A 20,061-nucleotide genomic window follows, 5' to 3' on the forward strand; every position below is an offset into this window, starting at 1 on the left:
CTCCTAATATGCGAATATATTCCTGGAGTACCAGCTTTAATTTATGTTTTTACCGGCTGTAAACCTCTCTGGAACATGCTAATTTTCCGCATATGTATCATATGTACATTTTGGTTCAGTGGTGCTGATGGCATTTGAAGCAGTCCTCTTTTTCATATAATGACATCGGGGTTTTATATAATTTGCTATGTGGTATGGGTTTTTCTCATTGTTGAAGTGGTAATAGGCATTTTATGTAACTTTCATAACATTTGGTTGAGGCAAATAAAGTTAGAGCGCATAGACGACAAACTTAACATTTTTTCCATTTATAAATGGGCTTGAACAAAGAAAGTGATGCCAGCCAAATTTAAACTTGATCTCAGTTTGGTGGTAATTAGCATTGTGTATAAGTTTCATAGTATTTGTTTGAAGCAAAATAAAGTTAAATTGCGGAAACTTCCAAGTTGTAAATTTTCCCATGAATACGTACGGACGTACAGACGGACAAGCGTTAAAATTAATGCCCCCTCCGCTGTAGCTGAGATTATTCCGGCGGCACGTCTGTCTGTGTATACCTTCGTATAGAAATATGCCATTTATAAAAATGCATAAGTTTGAAAAAAGTTTGTGTGTGGAAAAGGGGGAGGCAAACTTCTGAAATTGACAAGAAAAAAAACCTATTTTCTATGTAGTGTAATAATCTTAAATTAAGTGATTGTTCTCTTTCATTTTCATTTTTTAGTTTCAATTTTTGTCTTAAAATGGGAGGGGCCATAGTTTTGTCCCCTTTTGCCCCTGGCTCCGATACGTACACTGTTATTATGACATATTTTTGTAATAGCCATTTCGAATACCGGTATGAAAATGAGACTGTTCTATGACGACTTTTATTTATTGAAGGCACTAATTTATAAAATACAAAATTATTGTATTTATTGGCTCTTAGTAATGTTCAAGAGCGTATTTGAATAAAATTTCAAAGAATTAAATTTACTACAATACAAACCATTCTTAGCTCTATTTTAGAACATGTAATTTAAACTTGTTGAAACGAAGTTAGTTTAAAAGTCAAAGTAAGCTTTAAGAATTCCTTCTTTTATTTTAGATTTATTATGCATGTCTCCATACATAGTATGCGACGCGTTACAGTTTATAACTAAGTGTTTTGATATATGAATTTGATACGGTGCATTTGTTATGGATATATTTCAGACTCCATTTATGAAATAAAATCTATAGAGCAGAGAATTTTGATTTTTTTTGTGTATCAATTTAAAATGTAGATTCAAATATTTTTCACTTCAAACGATAAAGTAAAACTTCTTCAAAACTTATATATAATGTAAAGTTCGGCGTTCGTAAAAAAAAAAAGCCATACGTATTTCATTGAATCTCGATATTTATCATGTTTATAATTTTTCTAACAATGACGTTCTAACTCCATAAACCTGGAAATGTCATGGCAGATCACAATTGTAATATATAAATATAGGTACCATATATTAGTTAATATTATATAAAAATGGGTACATTGTTTTAGACAAACATAGCACACCCCTACCAAAAAAAATCGAGGTTAACCCCTCCACCCAGATTTAAATTGATAATTCCAAGATAAAAGTTGGAAATAGCAAGATTAAAGTCGACAATTTGAAAAAAATAAATAAATAAAAAAGGATGACCCTAATACGCTTTAGTAATGAATGGAATTACACAAGTAAATGCCAAAAGTATCATCTTTCATCAATCATAGACCGTAACTCCCAAATAACATAAAGAAAAATCGTCAAAAACGTAACACAAATTTTGTTGATATAACAACATAAAATTATCAGAATTTAATGAACGATACACAAAATCTGTCTTTTGTATATACATATTTTAATAACTAGATTCTTCCGTTGGAAATCTAGGTTATTATAAGAGATTTGTTGTTGTTTGCTTAACCTCCAGTGGTAAATATTTCATGCATATTTAAACTTTACGAAAAAGCGATGATTTCAATGTTTCCATTGTGAACGTTCCATTTCAGTGAAGCGACTTTCCAGCTGTAGTATTTTATGGCTCGGGTTTCCTTTCCTTTTTTTCTTGATAGATGGTTTCTACTTGCAAGGACGCTGTGTTACCAAGGGTTTCAAATGGTAAAGTTGGCTGTATCCCATTGACGGTGTAACGGACCCTTTGCCTTGTTTCAATGGGTTTGTGTTCTTAAAATGGCTTTCAGTAGTATATTAAAGTGTAAAGTGCGATTTTTTTTGGCTTTCGTAAACGCGGGGAATCATGATAGTTTAATGTAGGATTTTTGAGTTTGAAATTTTGAATTTTGAATTTTGAATTTTGAATTTTGAATTTTGAATGATCCTTCTCGGCTTTTGTAATATTTCATTAAGAATACATAATACAGTGATATTCTAAAAGAATTTCCAATGTTCAAGTTCGTTGTATTATTAAACAATCAAACGATTTTTCTTCTCTTTCCTGTCTTATTTAATTTTTCTGCTGTCATGCCATTGTGTGGCTTTGTTTTCTATAGCTGATGCTTTATTATTTATATTTTTGCTGTAATAATATGTGGGTATTGTATATGCAATTAGAGAACTTAATATAACTTAAAGTTGTAATAACTTGTGTCCAATCTTATTGCTCGATTATACGAAAAGAGCATCAGACGTATCAAAATTATAAGCCTGGAACTTGTGATAACTATTTACACCACTGGGTCGATGCCACTGCTGGTGGACGTTTCTTCCCCGTGGGTATCACCAGCTCAGTATATCAATTATATGGTCATGGTTTTTTTTTTTTTTATAAATTACATGTTCTCAAAAGTAAGAACTAATCAAAATACTAAGGATTTTCGTATCCCAGGCATAGATTACCTTAGCCGTATTAAGCACAACTTTTTGGAATTTTGGAATTTTGGGTTTTCAATGCTCTTTAACTTACTACTTGATTGGCTTACAACTATTTTGATCTGAGCGTCATTGATGAGTTTTATGTAGTGGAAACGTGCGTCTGGCGTATCAAAATTATGAGCCTAGAACCTTTGATAACTATTTCAATAAAATATAAATAAATTAAGTTAACAGTTTTTAAACTCTACTTTTGGTTTCTACTTGAGACAGTTGTCTCATTGGCATTCATGGGTTACCCCCTAATTTAATGGATTAGAATAACATAACATACGTACGTTGAAACCACAAACAACATTGCTGAACTGAATAGAAATGAACGAAACACTGTGATTACAACAAATTCGATGTATAGTGTCGTTTCCGATGTGAAGAACGATAAAATGTGAAGCACTATTCCTAATAAACTGACAGTGGTTAATGGCAGAATGTTTGGCAAAAGCGCTCTTTGCTTAATAACTTTTCTATCTGAAATAAAGAAATAATTTTATCAATGTATTTATGTTATTCAATTCAATAAGACAGACACAGAATTGAATAATCGGTTGATGAAGAGGAGCAAGAGATGATGTTAACTGGAAAAAACGTCGACTAATGAAAGCTTAATTAAATAATTAAATCTACATTGAATTTTGAATAGAATACAGCATAGCTTATCAGTTCACCATTGTTAACCATAAAACTTTTTTAAGGATTTTTATTTGGTAGTTGTTACACATAAAATAACAGTTTTAATTTATGATCTGTACTATATTGTACGTGTTATATCTGTTTTACATAACCAGTATTGTTGATTACAAATTGTATCTGTAAACGTATATATAAGACATAAATGTATACCTTTGAATAGCTTCCTTTGCGATTCCGCCATAATCCCTGGCAGGAATGCTGTCACTACACCACTGAACATAATATAGGATAAGACATTGGTGAAATAACTCACTGAAATAAAGAAATAAAAGTTCAAGAACCACACTGTATATTAAAAGTTGATTCCATTGTCACATATCTAAAAAGACATTGTTGTCTCGATGGCAAACTCGAACCTAACAAAAAAGGAGGGGGGTTTGTACCAGATGTTGACAGATCCTGTTCAACATGTATATATTTATATATATAATTCGCTAAAACATTAGCCCAACATCGTAAGATCTGTAAATTTGCGGAAGCAAACTTTTTGTTCTTCCACGGCCGGGATTCGAACTCATGCTACTGAGATATCGTGGCACCAAATCGCCTTGAACTTTGACGCGCTCTAGACAACTCGACCACCTAGGCTCTACAAATAATAAATCTTTCGGTGGCCGTTGAACACTTTTTTAATACTTTTTATTCTGGATTACAAAAAATATGACCAGAAAAACCTTAAATGATCGTCGAATCACCCAAAAGTTTTGAAGTTACACATAGGAAGTAGTGCTCATTAGGAATCCTTGTGTAGTTTATTATGACCTGTGCATTTGGCTAAGATGTCAATGAACAATTGTATGAAATATTTAATCGCCGAAATATCTTAAGACAAGTAGTTTTCCCAAATGGCAAAAGTTGTAGGAATATTGTTTGTCATCAATACGTAGTACAACTACGTCAGTAGTCTTTTATATAATAAGTTCAACTGTTCATGCTGTTGGCGGCAAGTTCAAATTAGAAAACGAAATTTTCGTATCTTTTCCATTTGGAGGCAGTGGTTCAAATTAGCAGTGGTCCGAGGTCCGCGACCTTCCACTTTTGCAAGCGGAATTTCGACTTGGTTTCTAGCTACGCCCGACGAAGTAGCCTTCCACTTGAAAGAAAATACGAAATTACTTTGCAAACCTTTTCACCAAAGTCTCCAAATAAACGATCTAAAAACTTATTTTTGTCATTTTTATTCATGACAGCGATGTTCATTTTGTTCAACCGCTATCTATAATAAAGAAAATCGTCGACAAATAATGTGTAAATTCGAGTAAAATCGTATCTGATTGACAAAAACAAAAACCATTGTAAACACAACAACAATGGCTGCCACGAAGACAAAATTTACAATATCGGATCCGATTCCGGAAGCGTATAGGGGAATTCTGGGTGTAGGCGATCAACTACAAAAAAAAATCCAGGCAGGTGACAAAATACATCTATGAATGGTAAATGAATATAAACACCAGAATTGATAACCGAAAGATATATGTAAAAGAAAGAAAAAGCAGAAAATATTTTATACTGAAACTCAAACTTACTTTTTGACAAATTTTAATGTCAAAATCCAATACAATATGACAGCTTTGAATAGTATATCTAACAATATATATGTTCATGTTCACAGTGTAAATTTTCTTTATCAGTAATAAATGATGATTACGCATGTGAGATGCTTTTAAAGTGTTAACATATTACTGCAATTTTGAACGGGTATTTTTTTCAATTTTGAAGGGTTAATTAAAGTAGCCGGAAGTTTCTAACTTTATTTTCACAAATAATGCAACTATATTATACAATACCTGAATGTAAGCAAATCATATGATATATAGGTGCGTCCTTTGGGCCACTCTACCCCCTCCTGCTTGATAACTTGGAAACGGCCAAGATCCCCACCCCTAAACCATATAATCAAGTAAAGGACACTATAATAAATCAAATAAATATAGGGGAAGTCCCTGGAGTCACCCCACCCTCTCCTGCTTGGAAATGGTCGAGATCCCCACCGCTTAACCATATATATTCATGTTTGTAACAATATGAAAAATAAAATGTAAAATAGGGAGAGTCAATGGGGGTCACCCCACCCCTCCTGTTTTAGAATTTAAAAACGGTAGAGATACCCACCCCTTAACCATATATATTCATGTATGGGACAGTATAACAAATCAGATGAAATATAAACGGAGTCCCTTGGATCCCCCCACTCCCTCCTGTTTAAGAATTTAAAAACCGTTGAGATCCCCACCTCTTAACCATATATATTCATGTATGGGACAATGTAACAATTCATTTGAAATATAGCGGGAGTCCCTATGGTCACCGTACACCTCTTTTTTGAGATCTTGGAAATGGTCAAGATCCTCACCCCTCAACCATATATACTCATGTATGGGACAATATAACAAATGAAATGAAATATAGGGGAAGTCCCTGTGGTTACCCCACCCCTCCTGTATGAAAACTTGGAAACGGTCCAGATCCCCACACCAAAATAATATATATTCATGTATGGGCCAATATAACTAATTAAATTAAATATAGGGGAATCCCTGGGGTCACCCTACCCCTCCTGTTTGAAAACTTGGAAACCGATGAGATCCCAATCCCTAAACCATATATATTTATGTATGGGACAATATAACAAATCAAATGAAATGTTGGGGAAGTCCCTAGGGTCACCCTACCCTTTCCTGTTTCAGACCTCACCTTTGATCCCAGTAGTAGTGAACATTTGTCTGATTTATGTCTCATAACTTTTGTACTATAGAACCCAAACTCTTTTCAGGGAAACCAGTCCATTCATACTATTACATGTTCGTACTAAGTCAACTTGTACTACTAGCAGTCAACTTAAACCATCGTTAACTACCAAGTACAAGTAGAACAACTACAATCATTGCAAACTTGTACCACTGCAGACTCACCATAAAAAATAAACATTGACATATGCATGGCTTTTGAAACCTTGATATAAACATATGAATTATTTGCCTTAATAATTAATTCATTAGATAAACATAAATGTACTATATATGAATGGTTAATGTTGAAGCAACATTGCCACAGTTTTCATAATATTACGTTTGCCTTGGTTTTTGGTTAACTGCCTCCAGCGCTTACAGCGCTTTGATTTATTTAAGTTTCTTGTGTATATTTCGGAGTTAAGTAGGACGTCCATTATTAACTAGTATACATTTTTGTTTAGTGGTTAGCTGAAGCACACCTACGGGTGCGGGAGTTTCTAGCTGCATTGAAGACCCCTTGGTGGCTTCCGGCTGTTTTCTGCTTTTTGGTCGGGTGGATGTCTCTTTGACCCATTTTCGTCCTCATTTTTATGATAAAGAAAACAACTTACCTTGGTCGGGAACTGCATTCTGTAGTCTGCTATTAATTGTTCCAATGTAGTACAGGAAATTCAACATGAAAACTACCATTATGAATAGAAAAGAAATAGTTGGAAGGCAACATAAACTGTCTTTCAAAGAGGGACCATTCTGCACAGTATCAATCTCTGAGTTTTCATTGTATGTCCTTTCAAACGAGCCATCTAGCCCTAAAATGACAAATATGAACTATATGAAATAGAAAATATAAGGAGAATGCAAGACAAGTATAGAAAGTACTGTTGCAAATTGTTTATTTTTTTTTTTAGTTTTGAGCTTTCCTTGTTTAAAAAGATAAATCTAGAAAAGCGTTTCGGACAAACTTTATATAAGGTCACGGTGTTAATTTTTCATTTCACATCTTTTACAAATGTTAGGGTTTATCTACTGAACTTACATGTTCAAATGGTCTAAGTTTTGTTTGTGTCTTATGGTCAGACAAGAGACATTTCATTTGTAAAATGATAAGCTATTGTATAAGGACTCATACACATATTACCTGTAACGAGAGTTACAAGGCGGATGTGCTGGAGCAAGCAATGCTTTCATTCTGGTGTAACTGTGTTCACCCAATTATTTGTGGTATGTTCTGAATCTCAATCGTTCATTTCTGTGTTGGTCTTTTCGTATTTTTCTTTCTATCATTGTTTTAAGTGTTTTTATTTGACCTCATTTCTCCTACTTCCCTAACTGTAATTTTACTCCTTTAAAAAACTTTTTTGAATATTTTTCCATTGACACAAACAGAATTTATCCATATACTAGGTGGGTTTACTAAAGCTATCTGTACAGTAATTTGTAGGTACAAGACACATGCATTCTTTATATATATTAAAAGATATATATGATTGAACGCATTTTATGGATATAAATGCAGTAGTGAAGCTGAGAGTAAGAAGTTATGAGGACCTTTCGCTGCCCCTTTCAAGACAATATTATGATGTTTATAGTTTTTTTGTTTTTTTTTAAATATATTGTATTACCTTTTTCTTTTTCCAAGAACATTCCTGTATTATTCGAATTTATTTTAACAATTGTTTCTGATTTCTGTTCATCTGTCGATTTTATGTCAAATTTTCGATGCAACAGAAGACTACTTCCAGCGACGATGATATGTAATATGACAAACCCAATAAATGGATATCTATATGGAACACCATAGTCATGGAAAACCTGGAGGAGAAAAAAGTTATTTCTACTCCTATGATGAACATTTATTTTAGCTAAGATATGTTCTTAGTGTTTTGTTTGCTTTCGCAAAATAAGAAATCACAAATTGGTTGCAAACGAAAAAACTTTAATTTGGTGCACCAGTCGAGCTTTTCTTAGTTTACCTTCAATACAAGAGGAACGCTCATATAAGAAAATATCAGAACCTCAGTTTTTAATAATTTGGTAATGAATAAAAGCGTAGAAAAGACTTATGTAATCAGATTTTGAATTTCAGATAATTTCAGAAAAATTCTAAGAAAAAAATATTTCCTAGTGATTGACAGGTTAATATGAATACACTGACGGTCTTTCCTGTATTAAAACAAAAAATGCTACATGTATTACATCAATACTATGATATTAAAGTCCTTTCTCATGATATTCACTTACTTTTATTATCCGAAATGTTATAACCGAGGAATCATAAGCACCACTAAGAATAGCAATATATAACCCAGAACCAATGGTTAAAAGGGAACTTATCTGTAAAAACAAATTATATAAGTTTGATTACCTAATAGATGCTAAACAATCAATACCTCAAATTTAATAATGCTTGAAAAGATATGTATGTTTTAAGAATGGAGCAAGCTTTAACTGACATCAATAAACGACCTGAACAATTATTAGTACATTGTACTTTGAATTATTTATAATCCTATTACAGGCGTCACAATGTCCAAAACTTGATACTAGATTGACACACAGTTAAGGAAAATTAATGTTTAAACGTGGGTTGGATAGGAATACGATGTCGACAAAGACAGCTGAATTTGAGTAGCTCAAGCGTTTTACATGTGTCATGGTAAAAGGGCATTTAAAAAGCTAGTCTCAGATCATTTCCCTCAGATAGTTATGCGCAATTCTACAGAACAGAGGCATGTAACTCCCAAAGCTTTAATTTCAATTATTTACAGTTCGGTTCCTGCAGAATGATTAGTGACTATTATCAAATCCTGTCCTTGCACATGTTTTGCTTTCTTCAGTTTTGCTCTAAATCCCACCTCCCTTATCATCTATAATTTCTGCGATACCATCAAAGCCAGATTTGTTAATGAGGTGGTCCATTGCCTTACTACAAATGATGAGTTTGCCGCCATTGCTGAACAGTTTAAAAAGAAATGAATATTCCATACTGTTGTTGTGACAAGATCTCCATGAACAGTGTATGATACAACAACATGAAGACCCTACTTGGAGATTGATCGGCCATGTTCTAAGAAGTATAGTTGAGGACTTGACTAGATTTGTCCTAAGATGGACACATGAGGGGAAAAGAAAACATGGACGCCCAAAAAAAATTGGAGAAGAACGGTTGAAGCTGAAATGAAAGAACTCGAAATCAGCTGGGGCGAAATTGAAAAGAAAACACATAACAGACATGTGTGGAAAGGTCTAGTCCTTGCCTCATGTGTCACATAAAAGGACTATGTAGGTAGGTAGATAACGTTGTGGTGATATGAATTGCTTGCATTTGACAGTCTACTGTCTCTGTGTTCAGAAGCTACAAGGGTTTCTTCTCCATGTTTTCATGACCCAATTCGACGCAGGCTACAAGTTGACTTAATATCGGCTCTATGTTCCAGGAAACGATGCCATTATCTTCAATGGTTCAGAACTGATGAAAGCCATTGAAATATTGAACCACATATTCGATTTGCCTGGAGAAAAGTCTTTACTTGAAGATGGCATTACTGTCACACAATACATACTAGGGGACATAGCTTTTGTAATCAATAGGCACCTGATCAACCATCTCTATGAGAAACCTCCATCAGCAGTCACATTGACACAGTGGGTGTAAATAAACCCATCAAATATACTAGGCTTATAATTGTGTAAGCTTGGCAAGCGTGCGTTTCGTGCAAAGATGAACCAACAGTGACGCTCAAATAAAAAGGTGAAAAGATCAAATAAATTAAGAAGTTAAAGGAAATTGACCACCCAAATTTTTAATGGTTTTGCCAAATACAGCTTCAGTTTTCTCTATTCCTGGGGGTAAAATCTTTTGTTTTCCAACAAGTAGTAATATTACCAAGTAAGGAATATGATAGTTGTTTTCCATTTGTTTGATGTGTTTGAGTTTTGATTCAGTCATTTAATAAATGATTTTCAGTTTTAAATTTTCCTATGAGTATTTTTTTACTTTTTTCTTTTTATAAATACGACCATATCAATAATAATTGACCAGAGATAACAGGCTTAATATATCATTCAATAAGTAAAGGTATTTTCTCATGATAATATACAAAATTGCTGATTGAAAAATAGGAGCAATGTTAGACTTTTCCTTTGTGATCAATATTATTCTATCAAAACATTTGTATTCAACCTTGATAAAAGTATACAGCTTATCGCTATTCACTCCTCTCCGGGAAAAGTTACTTAGACAACTTCATGTTAAGGTCAGATGGAGCAAAACAAAGGTCATCAGCTATGTGCTACGGGAGGGAAAAGTTGAAAATAGAAAATGATTTGTTCGATGTACTTACGATGGTAAAGACATTTCCCTTTGAAAAGTTTTATTCACAATATATTATTTGAACATGGCTTCAGATAGCTTCAACTGGTTTGAAAAGTTTAATAATTTTAGAACTCACCCGGATAGCAATAAATAGCGAAAAGGTGTATAAAGAACGAATTCTCTACCTTTAGATTTATTGTCATCAAGCATATTCCGCCAACTCCAACACATACAATACCGGGTACAATCAGAAGTGGCATGTCTGTAATTAAAATTTTATTTATTATACAACTTTATTTTAACATAACATTTAAGCAGACCTATTTTTATGTTCTTTTTGGTGATACACCTCTTCAACCGTTTTGGTTATTATGAATCCTTGGCTTTCATCAATTTCATTCGGCTTTCAGCGTCCCTAGTGAGATGAATCTGGAAAAGCAGGGAAAGCGGTACGGACCCGGTGGCATAGATGTCAATAGCCAGATTTTACACAACTTTTTAAATTTTTAGTTTTCATTGGCCATTGTTTTCAAAGTCGGCGGGACTGTTTAGCTTGGTAGGGATAATTCTAGCTTTGAAAACAATTTTTAAATTATTATTTTGGGTGGGGCTATACCATGTTTGTTTTACTTTGTTGCTTTTCAATGTACAATATTATCCGATTTCCAGCTGAACAAATTGGTTTTATTAAACAAATACCTCTTGGTAATAGTATATATAAACTGCCAGGGGAGAGAACCTACAGTCAATTCAAAGTAATATATAGAGAATAATACATGGCAAAATCCGTATCATATGTCGTATCATCCCGAGACATCAATATCAGCCCAAGGGCCTTTAGGCCCGAGGGATGATATTGGTCGAGGGTGATACGGCATGTGATACGGATTTTGCCATGTATTATACACTTTATCATATATTTCAACAGAAGAGAATTATATTATATGAACTGTTTTCTGATCCATAGCACTGGGTTCTGTACCTTCAGTTCTACTTTTGTCTTGTTTCAAAGGCCTTAAAAGAACTGCTCAATTACTTATCCGAATCACCTGGGTTACCTTACAATTTGCGTGCTGTTGTTTTAAAAATATTTTGTTTATTATTGTATTAATTTTTGTGTTTTGTATTTTTCATAGTTGCATTTTAGTGTGCCAAAAAATATGAAAACTTGACGTTCGTGACGTCACATTCAATATGAAAACTCGACGTTCGTGACGTCACATACCAAACAATGACGTCATTCAAAAAATTTACCTATTTTGAGGAAAATTTTTCTTAAGCAAAAAAAAAACCAAAACTGACTTTATGTAAAAAAAAGAAAAAAAAAAAAAAAAAAGTAGGGGTGTGATAAAGGGTAGGGGTGTGATAAAGGGTATGCGATAAAGGGTAGGGGTGTGATAAAGGGTATGCGATAAAGGGTGCGCATCAAAGTTGCGCGATATTGATTAAACAGCAGGCTATTTATCACATATGCAAAACTACTGTATTTACTACTAAACATATGATAAATATTGATATTCAGTACATTTTCAATCCCATATCTAATTGTATTCAACTCACCTGGATTTACAAAACCAAGAAATAAGCAACCAGAGCATATTATTATTCTGAAAAACAAAAATGACAAAAATGGAATACAACTGTGATAAAAAGAGGTTGATATTTAATTTGGAATTTAAAAACAGAACTGGCTTCTGTAAACTTTAAATCCTTTGTCACTAATTTTCTTTTAATCTAAGATTTGGTTCCATACCAAATGCAATCAAATATATATTTCATGTTTACAATGATCACACTGACAAGTAGAAAAAAAAAAAAATCAAACAAACAAACAAAACGGTCAGTTGAAAAGGAAAAATTCACAAAAAACAACTTATAAAACTAACAACCCAGCAAAACAGATCCTACAAACTACCGAGGATGATCTTCAAAAATGTTCCAACATGTAAGCATGTCCTGCTCCTTATGTATCACCTGGCGTGTTATTTATGAAAGTACAAACCAAGAGATACGTCGTACGGTGATATCACATTTGATATTAAGATGCCAGGATTGCGGATACTTTTGGAACATGATGGATATAAAAATATTGCTTCATATAGCAAACGTATCATTTTTCAAATATCATATTTGTGTCAGATATATAACATAAATGAGTGTTTGCTTTGTTGAAATAAAATATTTTCAAGTTACAGATAAATAAATGGTATAACCATTACGCAAATAGTAAATTAAGGTGAGGGAAAACGTTAATCGTTTCTGGAGTCTGTCAGTAATGTTAGTACGTTTCGTTTAAATGGTGAGAACGAAGGAATGTTCATTTCAAATTCTTATACATCTTATCTATAAGCATTTCAGTTGGAAACAAAATGAAAAAAAATCCCGACCAAACCGATATATTTACAATTACAGAAATGTAAATCAGGTTCTCGCGTTTTCTAAAATTAAATGAGAAAAGTAAAATGTACCATGTTATACCATTTCGACTATAGTGTTTGAAAGTCCTTTTGGTATTTTTTGGTAACCCTTAATACATAGTGACCAGAATAGTAGTATACCTGAAATGTTCAAATGCTTTATTAGGTGTGTCTGCAGCAATGTATGAAAGCATTTTTTCCCGATTGACTCAGATACTTCATGGTATTAATATAAAAGTTAAACCAGGTGTTACAGTCACTTCCTCAAACGCAAAAAAGAAAAATTAAACAGATGCTTACACAAACGTGTATATATCCATCTTCCGTTCCAAACAAGGATGTATTTTGAAATGAACGTGTATTTACACGTCTAGTCTGGCACCATCAAAAGGACAACCCTCAACAGAAGATGTTGTCAGGGCTTTTGCATATCAATAGTTTACTAGTATATTATTTCCCCTCATCTTTATCGTAAATTGCGACCGTTTTAGACAGGACGTACGCGCATATCGATACTCCCCTACCTTTTGTAGTGAAAGCCTGCATTAAACCATTAAGATTTGGTTATTTTCTTTTGTGGAATGCATGCGCTGCGGGAAACAGATATTCTATAATGGTCAACTAACAATCCTATTAAGTTTCAAGTAAATCAAATTTAAGTTATGGTTTAATATGTACAAACACTAAATTTAAGAACTTACCAATGATTATGTAAAATTTTGAGGAAACCAGTTTTTGGCATACTGGGGTTAACGTGCGATGTATGAAAAGTAGTATTTATCCCTGGAACACACAAAGCAATATATCGAACGGAACTATATTGCACCAATATTACACGTATGTCTAATGTTTTCAAATCAATTTATTTCAAACCAGATGCAATACAGATAAGAGGCATATTATGAATATATACATATATATCATGGGTACTCTTGATTTTTTTTTAATATCTGTTGCGTATTTTATTTTTTCCAGAATTAGACAATTCATATACATTCTTTGTTGACAATAATTGAACTAGTTTAACAGCTAGTTAAAATAAAAACTAACGTACGAATTGGTTTTAGCTAATTGAGTAATCGTTCGAAGTATTGACAGATGGACGGACAATGGTACACAATTGAACATCACGTCATCTACGGGTGTATAAAAACGAAACTAATTCTTTGCTTTTTAACCACGTATATTATTTGGTCTTTTTAATATTTTCGCGAATGTGTCTTTGGCAGACGCAACTAGCATCTGTCGAACTTAATTATATACAAGGTGTCTTTGATGAGTTGATGAATTTCAAAGTCTTATATTTTATATATGATAGTTTCACTTACAGTAAAGAAAATCACAATAATCATGTACTGATGGCATTTAAACCACAAGAATGATAGCTTAGTCTGGATTGTGATAGTCTTGATATTAAGAGGCGATATCTACAAAAGTCATGTTATGAGTTGAAGAATAAAATTCCGGGTAAATTTGGTTCTTTTTAGGTATCCATGAAATATAAAGAATACTTATGAACGCAATTGTATTCAAACAACTCTATTTTGTCGTTATTATGAGCCGGGCTCATTAATTAAGAAGAAATATGTACATGTAACATGCGTTCACCTTTAAACCTCTTTGAAATAGTTCTGCAAATGCGTAATTTATTAGAAATTATCAATTTCACTTCTAAATTCCCATTGAATTTTAAAATAGCTTTTGCTTGACTCTTTTTTTCTGATGATGAATATATCGTATGTAAATCGGTAAGGATTGCTATAAATTGACCAGACACAGAAGAAGAATTATATGAAATGTATATATATTTTTAAAGTAATCGACTAAAACCCAATTGATAGATCAATAAATAATAGATCAATGTGTAAAATGGTAGGTTTAATGTATGCCAATTTTGGCAGTTTCTTATGGTAATCTGTGTGATTTTGTTTTGTCATTTCTACGTCTTATTTTGTTATGATTGTATCGTTTGTTGATCCTTTCGGCAAACCATGTTTGTGTATAAGTTACATTTAATGTTCCACGTTAATCTTACGACTAAACGTTACAACTTTCATTTGTTGGGCTTTAAACGTGATTAATTACCGATTACATTGTTTCGATCTTTCTTTTAATCGTTGTCTTGGTAGATCTGGCTAAAAACGTTATACTTTTCTTTTTTTAGCTACATGTGTGTAAGTTGACAGTCTAGCTTAACATTATGTTATTTTTGCAAACACATTCATTATTTATTCAATCGAAATAGGATGTGGACACCTGTACATGTGTTAGGTACAATGAAGATGGCCACGTGATAAAGAATTATTTTGTCGGGCCGATAATATAGGTATAACAGTAATACTGAACTCCTAATCAATTTATAAAGGAGAAGTACTTAATACAAACAGACAGAATCAAATGTTGTCAACCAACAGAACGAATTGAAAACAACTGTCATATTCATGATTTGGTACATTGAATTTTTTTTAAACTTACTTTTGGATAAAAAAAAAAAAGAAAGCAATTATCGTGAATAGAATGTTATGGACGCAACCATTTAATATCAGATTATTTTTTATAAATATTTTTTAAACATTATAAGGTATTGGATGAATGTGCATTCAGAATTGTTTTTTTTTCATCTGCTAGACCAGAATAATTTGTTTTACCCCCCAAACCCTGGAAATTAAATGGTCGTTTTCTAAGAATTATACCAAAATTCATTTCATTCGAATTAATATTTTCAATATTTGTGAAAAAGTTGTCAACCTATATTAGTGATAAGCGTCACGGTAGATAATGCATCATTTCACCAAATGATGAGTTGATTCGTTATTATTAATCGTTGGATTTGTTAGTATTCCGAAACCTGTAAAGAATCTTGAAGCGTAACATTTCTCTACAAAAATACCGACGCATTAGGTTGGCTGGATTTCCTTATTTTGTATTCGCTGATGAAAATTTAATGACCAACCATAATTCAACTTGTTTAAACTTTGTTTTCACGGGTATCATTCGGTTTAACGAGAGAAATAGTCGTGAAAGAATATCTAACGGCGGTCAAGTATTGAGAGACGATCGTGAAAGCTCTGGTAACGAATCGTGAATGACATTTAATGAAAATTCTAGGTCAGAATCTTTGAAAAAATCGCTTAATTTTCAAAACGAGGAACAAATCAGAACAAAAAATATGTCTGTCAAAATGGTTTAACTTCCTCAACATAACTGTGAAATAAGATAGAGAAAATATGCAGTACTTTATGAAAAAACACAAAAGGCGCAATGCATGTCTATGAAATTAATTACAAATAACACGCTTTTTGTACCTATAATGGTCATATTTCAGTTTATCGTGATATATTTGAAATTAAATCTTTGGTGTATCTGATAGTACAGTAAAATTAAGGTATGTTCTTCTCTTAAAAGCATTAATTTGTATATGAGAACCTTGAATTTGTTGACTATCAATCAAACTTGATCGTGAAAGATCAGGCAACGCATTATTTTGATCGTGAAAGATAATACGTGGCCAGACTTATTACTAGTAATCAGAAATCAGTATTTCTTTTACCATTTGATAAACCTGCAACTGGTTGAAGCCTGTTACTATTTTGATAAGGATGAATATTAAAACTATTTTTTTTATTCAACCCTTTACCTCGAAAGTTATTAAAACAACAACTAAAAACGTCTCTAAATAAGTTTGAAAGATTCAGCTCTGAGAATCAGTCAAGTGTAATTCAGGCAGATTGACACTATTTAGCAAATAATATATATATGCAACGTTTAAACCAAAATGATATCCATCAAACAAAAAAATACAGCATCTTTCATGAGTAATTTGAGATTGAACGATAACCAACATTTTGTGCAACAGTACTTTCTTAAGTTCTGTATATACAACGCAGATGTGGATTGATTTAACTATATACTACAGACTATAGAATACCAGAGCGCAAATGCTGTAATGTCTCGTCTGCTTTTCTTATGATAGTTAATTTTTGGAACGTCTGTAATATCAAGGGTTTTACTAGAAGTGTCAAATGCGCTTAATGCACTTAATATATTTTTGTCCATCTGATGAGTTAAGCCTTTTCAATTGATTTTTAAAGTTCGTTCTTATGGTGTACTGTTATACCACTGTCTCAGGTTACGGGGAGGGTTGGGATCTCGCTAACATGTCTAATCCCGCCACGTTATTTATGTATGTGCCTGTCCAAAGTCAGGAGCGTGTAATTCAGTGGTTGTCGTTTGTTGATGTGTTACATATTTGTTTTTCGTTTATTGTTTTATACAAATAAGGCCGTTAGTTTTCTCGTTTGAATTGTTTTACATTGTCATATCGGGTCCTTTTATAGCTGACTATGCGGTATTGGCTTTGCTCATTGTTGAAGGCCGTACGGTGACCTATAGTTGTTAATGTCTGTGTCATTTTGGTCTCTTGTGGATAGTTGTCTCTTTGGCAATCATACCACATCTTCTTTTTTTTTAATTATGATTGTCAATGATTCAAAAAAAGAGTGCAAGGTCAGATGAACCATGACATACAGATCTCTACAAATATCCCGTAGACCAAATAAATGTGTTCCGATCCTTACAGTGCCTTAGAAACTGACAAATGTAAAGGTTATGCTTGGCCAATTAATTCGAAACATAAGGTCAAAAGTATATGAACCCTGACCGACAGCCAGCCATAGACATCTTACTATCATTCAATATATCAAATACAATTGACGTCATCATGGTCATATACGAAACATGCAGACAGACATGTACACCATACACGAAATGCCATGGCGCTATAGCATACAGGTTTATATCCAAAAGGCTAGACAACATAAAACGAGCATTGCCGAATGATGCATGAATATGAGTTCGATGTTATTTGAAACCTTGCAGAAGTCGAAAATGTACACAATCATAACAACAGACAGTTATCCTAAAGCTTAACGAATCCGCGATACGGAATTTACCACAAAAATGAATCTTCATCCATGAAAGAAGGCATATTCGGGGTCAGATGAATCCTGTCTGACGGACATGTAGTTTATAGGATCCAATATACAAAATGTGAGTAACCTATAACTCGTGATAAGTGAGTACTTCACATGACAATCAAAAGCTTCATCCTACAATCATCCAACTATTTTACATTTCATTTTCTGAAAATATTAATACTTTGAAAAGCTTAAACCTAGTGAGGATGTTGACCTATATAGCTTATCTCAATACCAATAACAAATATTAATTATGATATAATTGAAGAATAATTTGATTTTTTGTGATTTTACTTTTTACTACAACCAAGTCGATGTCAAATTTCTTCCTAGAAGAAACTTTACTGCTGGTGGATTATTCCCCGAGGACATCATTAACTTGGTAGCTGTATGCATGATGAATACAAAGAACAAACCGGCTGGGACGTCGCCCGGGTTACCAAGGTCCTCTTTTGCTGCACGGAACACTGTAGCATTTGATTTGTGTGTTCCACAGAATATCCTCCGGGATACCCCTGATTTGACTTATGATCAGCCAGAAGGTAATTATTATTTCAAACATTCAGATACCTTTCATAAATTAAAGCCTTGTTGCGTTAATATTTTCGACTGTTTAAAGACACCTGCTACAAGTGAATCAATACCTATCATTTCTTCTTGTAAACATAAAAAAGGAAAAAGGAGCACGTGTAAGACATGTGATATGTTAATCACGACTCCTGATTTTACTAGTAATTAAACATCTAAAACATATCATACTAATTTTTTCGAGCCTCTGGACTGTTCCACGGACAATGTCGTGTACGGAATCGAATGTACTTTGTGTGGACTACTTTATGTTGGTGAAACTCGTCAAACTTTGCGTAAAAGAATGAATCAACACCGGTCTGATAATAAAGATCCTCAATTTAGGGTTCTTTATAACCATTTTAATCAACCGGACCATGATCCTTCTTTATCTATGAAAGTACGCATTATTGAAAAAATTTATCACCACACAAATAGCACTGTACTAAGTACTCCTTTCCACAAAGATAGAGAAAATTTCTGGATAAGGGAGTTAGGGACTGCAATGCCATATGGTTGCAATAATAATATTAAAGGAGTAGAAAATTTGTCAAGTCCTGCCTGCAGTGATGTTAATGTAATGAGTTTATTTAATACTACCTTACGACAACAAAGTAGGCATGGGCAAAAACATTACCATCCGCCTAATGTAAAAAAGTTTTTTAAATCTAGATCACCCTCTGGGAGCTTTGATGACATTCTTTCACATCTTCATCATCCACTAGGGTTACATTACATAAGAACTATTCTCGTTTCACTGCCAGTTAATTTTCTAAAACGTTTGAGAGATTATGCACTTTACAAAGGAGGCACCAATACATTGTCTGCAATATACAGACTAGTCAGTATTATTTGTGATGTAGCTCTTTTCCGTCTTTTCCAACCAGTAAGAATGGAACCTTTACATGAGGAAAAGAGGGAATTCCGTCCTGTTGATTTTGCCAATAGAGGAATTGATGCAATCAATATCTGCAACGTTCTACATCACAAGGAGGTAACATAAAGCATTTCTATTTATTTTCAAAATCAGTCTGTTCCTATTGTATCCTACAGTTACACCAAAACCATTGCACCTAAAATATTTAACTATAAACAAGCATTGCAGGCCCTTGACTTGGAACAATACATAAAAACCGTCCGACATGTGACTGTTCCCACTCGCCTTATAATTACAGCCCCTCTGGTCATGTTATAACTGGGGATCTAAACATAATTCAACATGAAAATCTCCGAAAGGTGATTTCTCATGGTCCTAAGTTTAGAGAAGCCCAACACATCAATTGGAACCATAACTTCAAAATAATTATGGATTCCATTGAGGACTACGCCAGAGCATGGGCTAAGCGAGAAGAAGTTGAACTGGACACTTTGTCAGAATGGGTTAAAACTATCAGATCTCTGATAAAACGTCGCATTCACAAATTGAAAAACTGTGTGAACGATCGACCAAAGTCTGTTTTCAGAGAC

General features: G+C 33.3%; 1 protein-coding gene across 1 annotated transcript in view; it reads right to left on the reverse strand.

The window, feature by feature from the left end:
* The window catches only part of LOC139511752 (equilibrative nucleobase transporter 1-like), a 54,458-nt gene that overhangs the window by 6,360 nt on the left and 28,037 nt on the right, over nucleotides 1-20,061 (reverse strand). Inside the window, exons 2-8 of the mRNA XM_071298799.1 lie at nucleotides 12,195-12,241; nucleotides 10,820-10,896; nucleotides 8,561-8,653; nucleotides 7,942-8,131; nucleotides 6,931-7,128; nucleotides 3,735-3,836; nucleotides 3,173-3,362 (exon numbers count right to left, since the gene is read on the reverse strand). Coding sequence (XP_071154900.1) covers nucleotides 3,173-3,362; nucleotides 3,735-3,836; nucleotides 6,931-7,128; nucleotides 7,942-8,131; nucleotides 8,561-8,653; nucleotides 10,820-10,896; nucleotides 12,195-12,241 — 897 coding nt within the window. The remainder of the gene's footprint in view (nucleotides 1-3,172; nucleotides 3,363-3,734; nucleotides 3,837-6,930; nucleotides 7,129-7,941; nucleotides 8,132-8,560; nucleotides 8,654-10,819; nucleotides 10,897-12,194; nucleotides 12,242-20,061) is intronic.

Source organism: Mytilus edulis, chromosome 2, assembly GCF_963676685.1.
Source record: "Mytilus edulis chromosome 2, xbMytEdul2.2, whole genome shotgun sequence".
Classification (NCBI taxonomy): domain Eukaryota; kingdom Metazoa; phylum Mollusca; class Bivalvia; order Mytilida; family Mytilidae; genus Mytilus; species Mytilus edulis.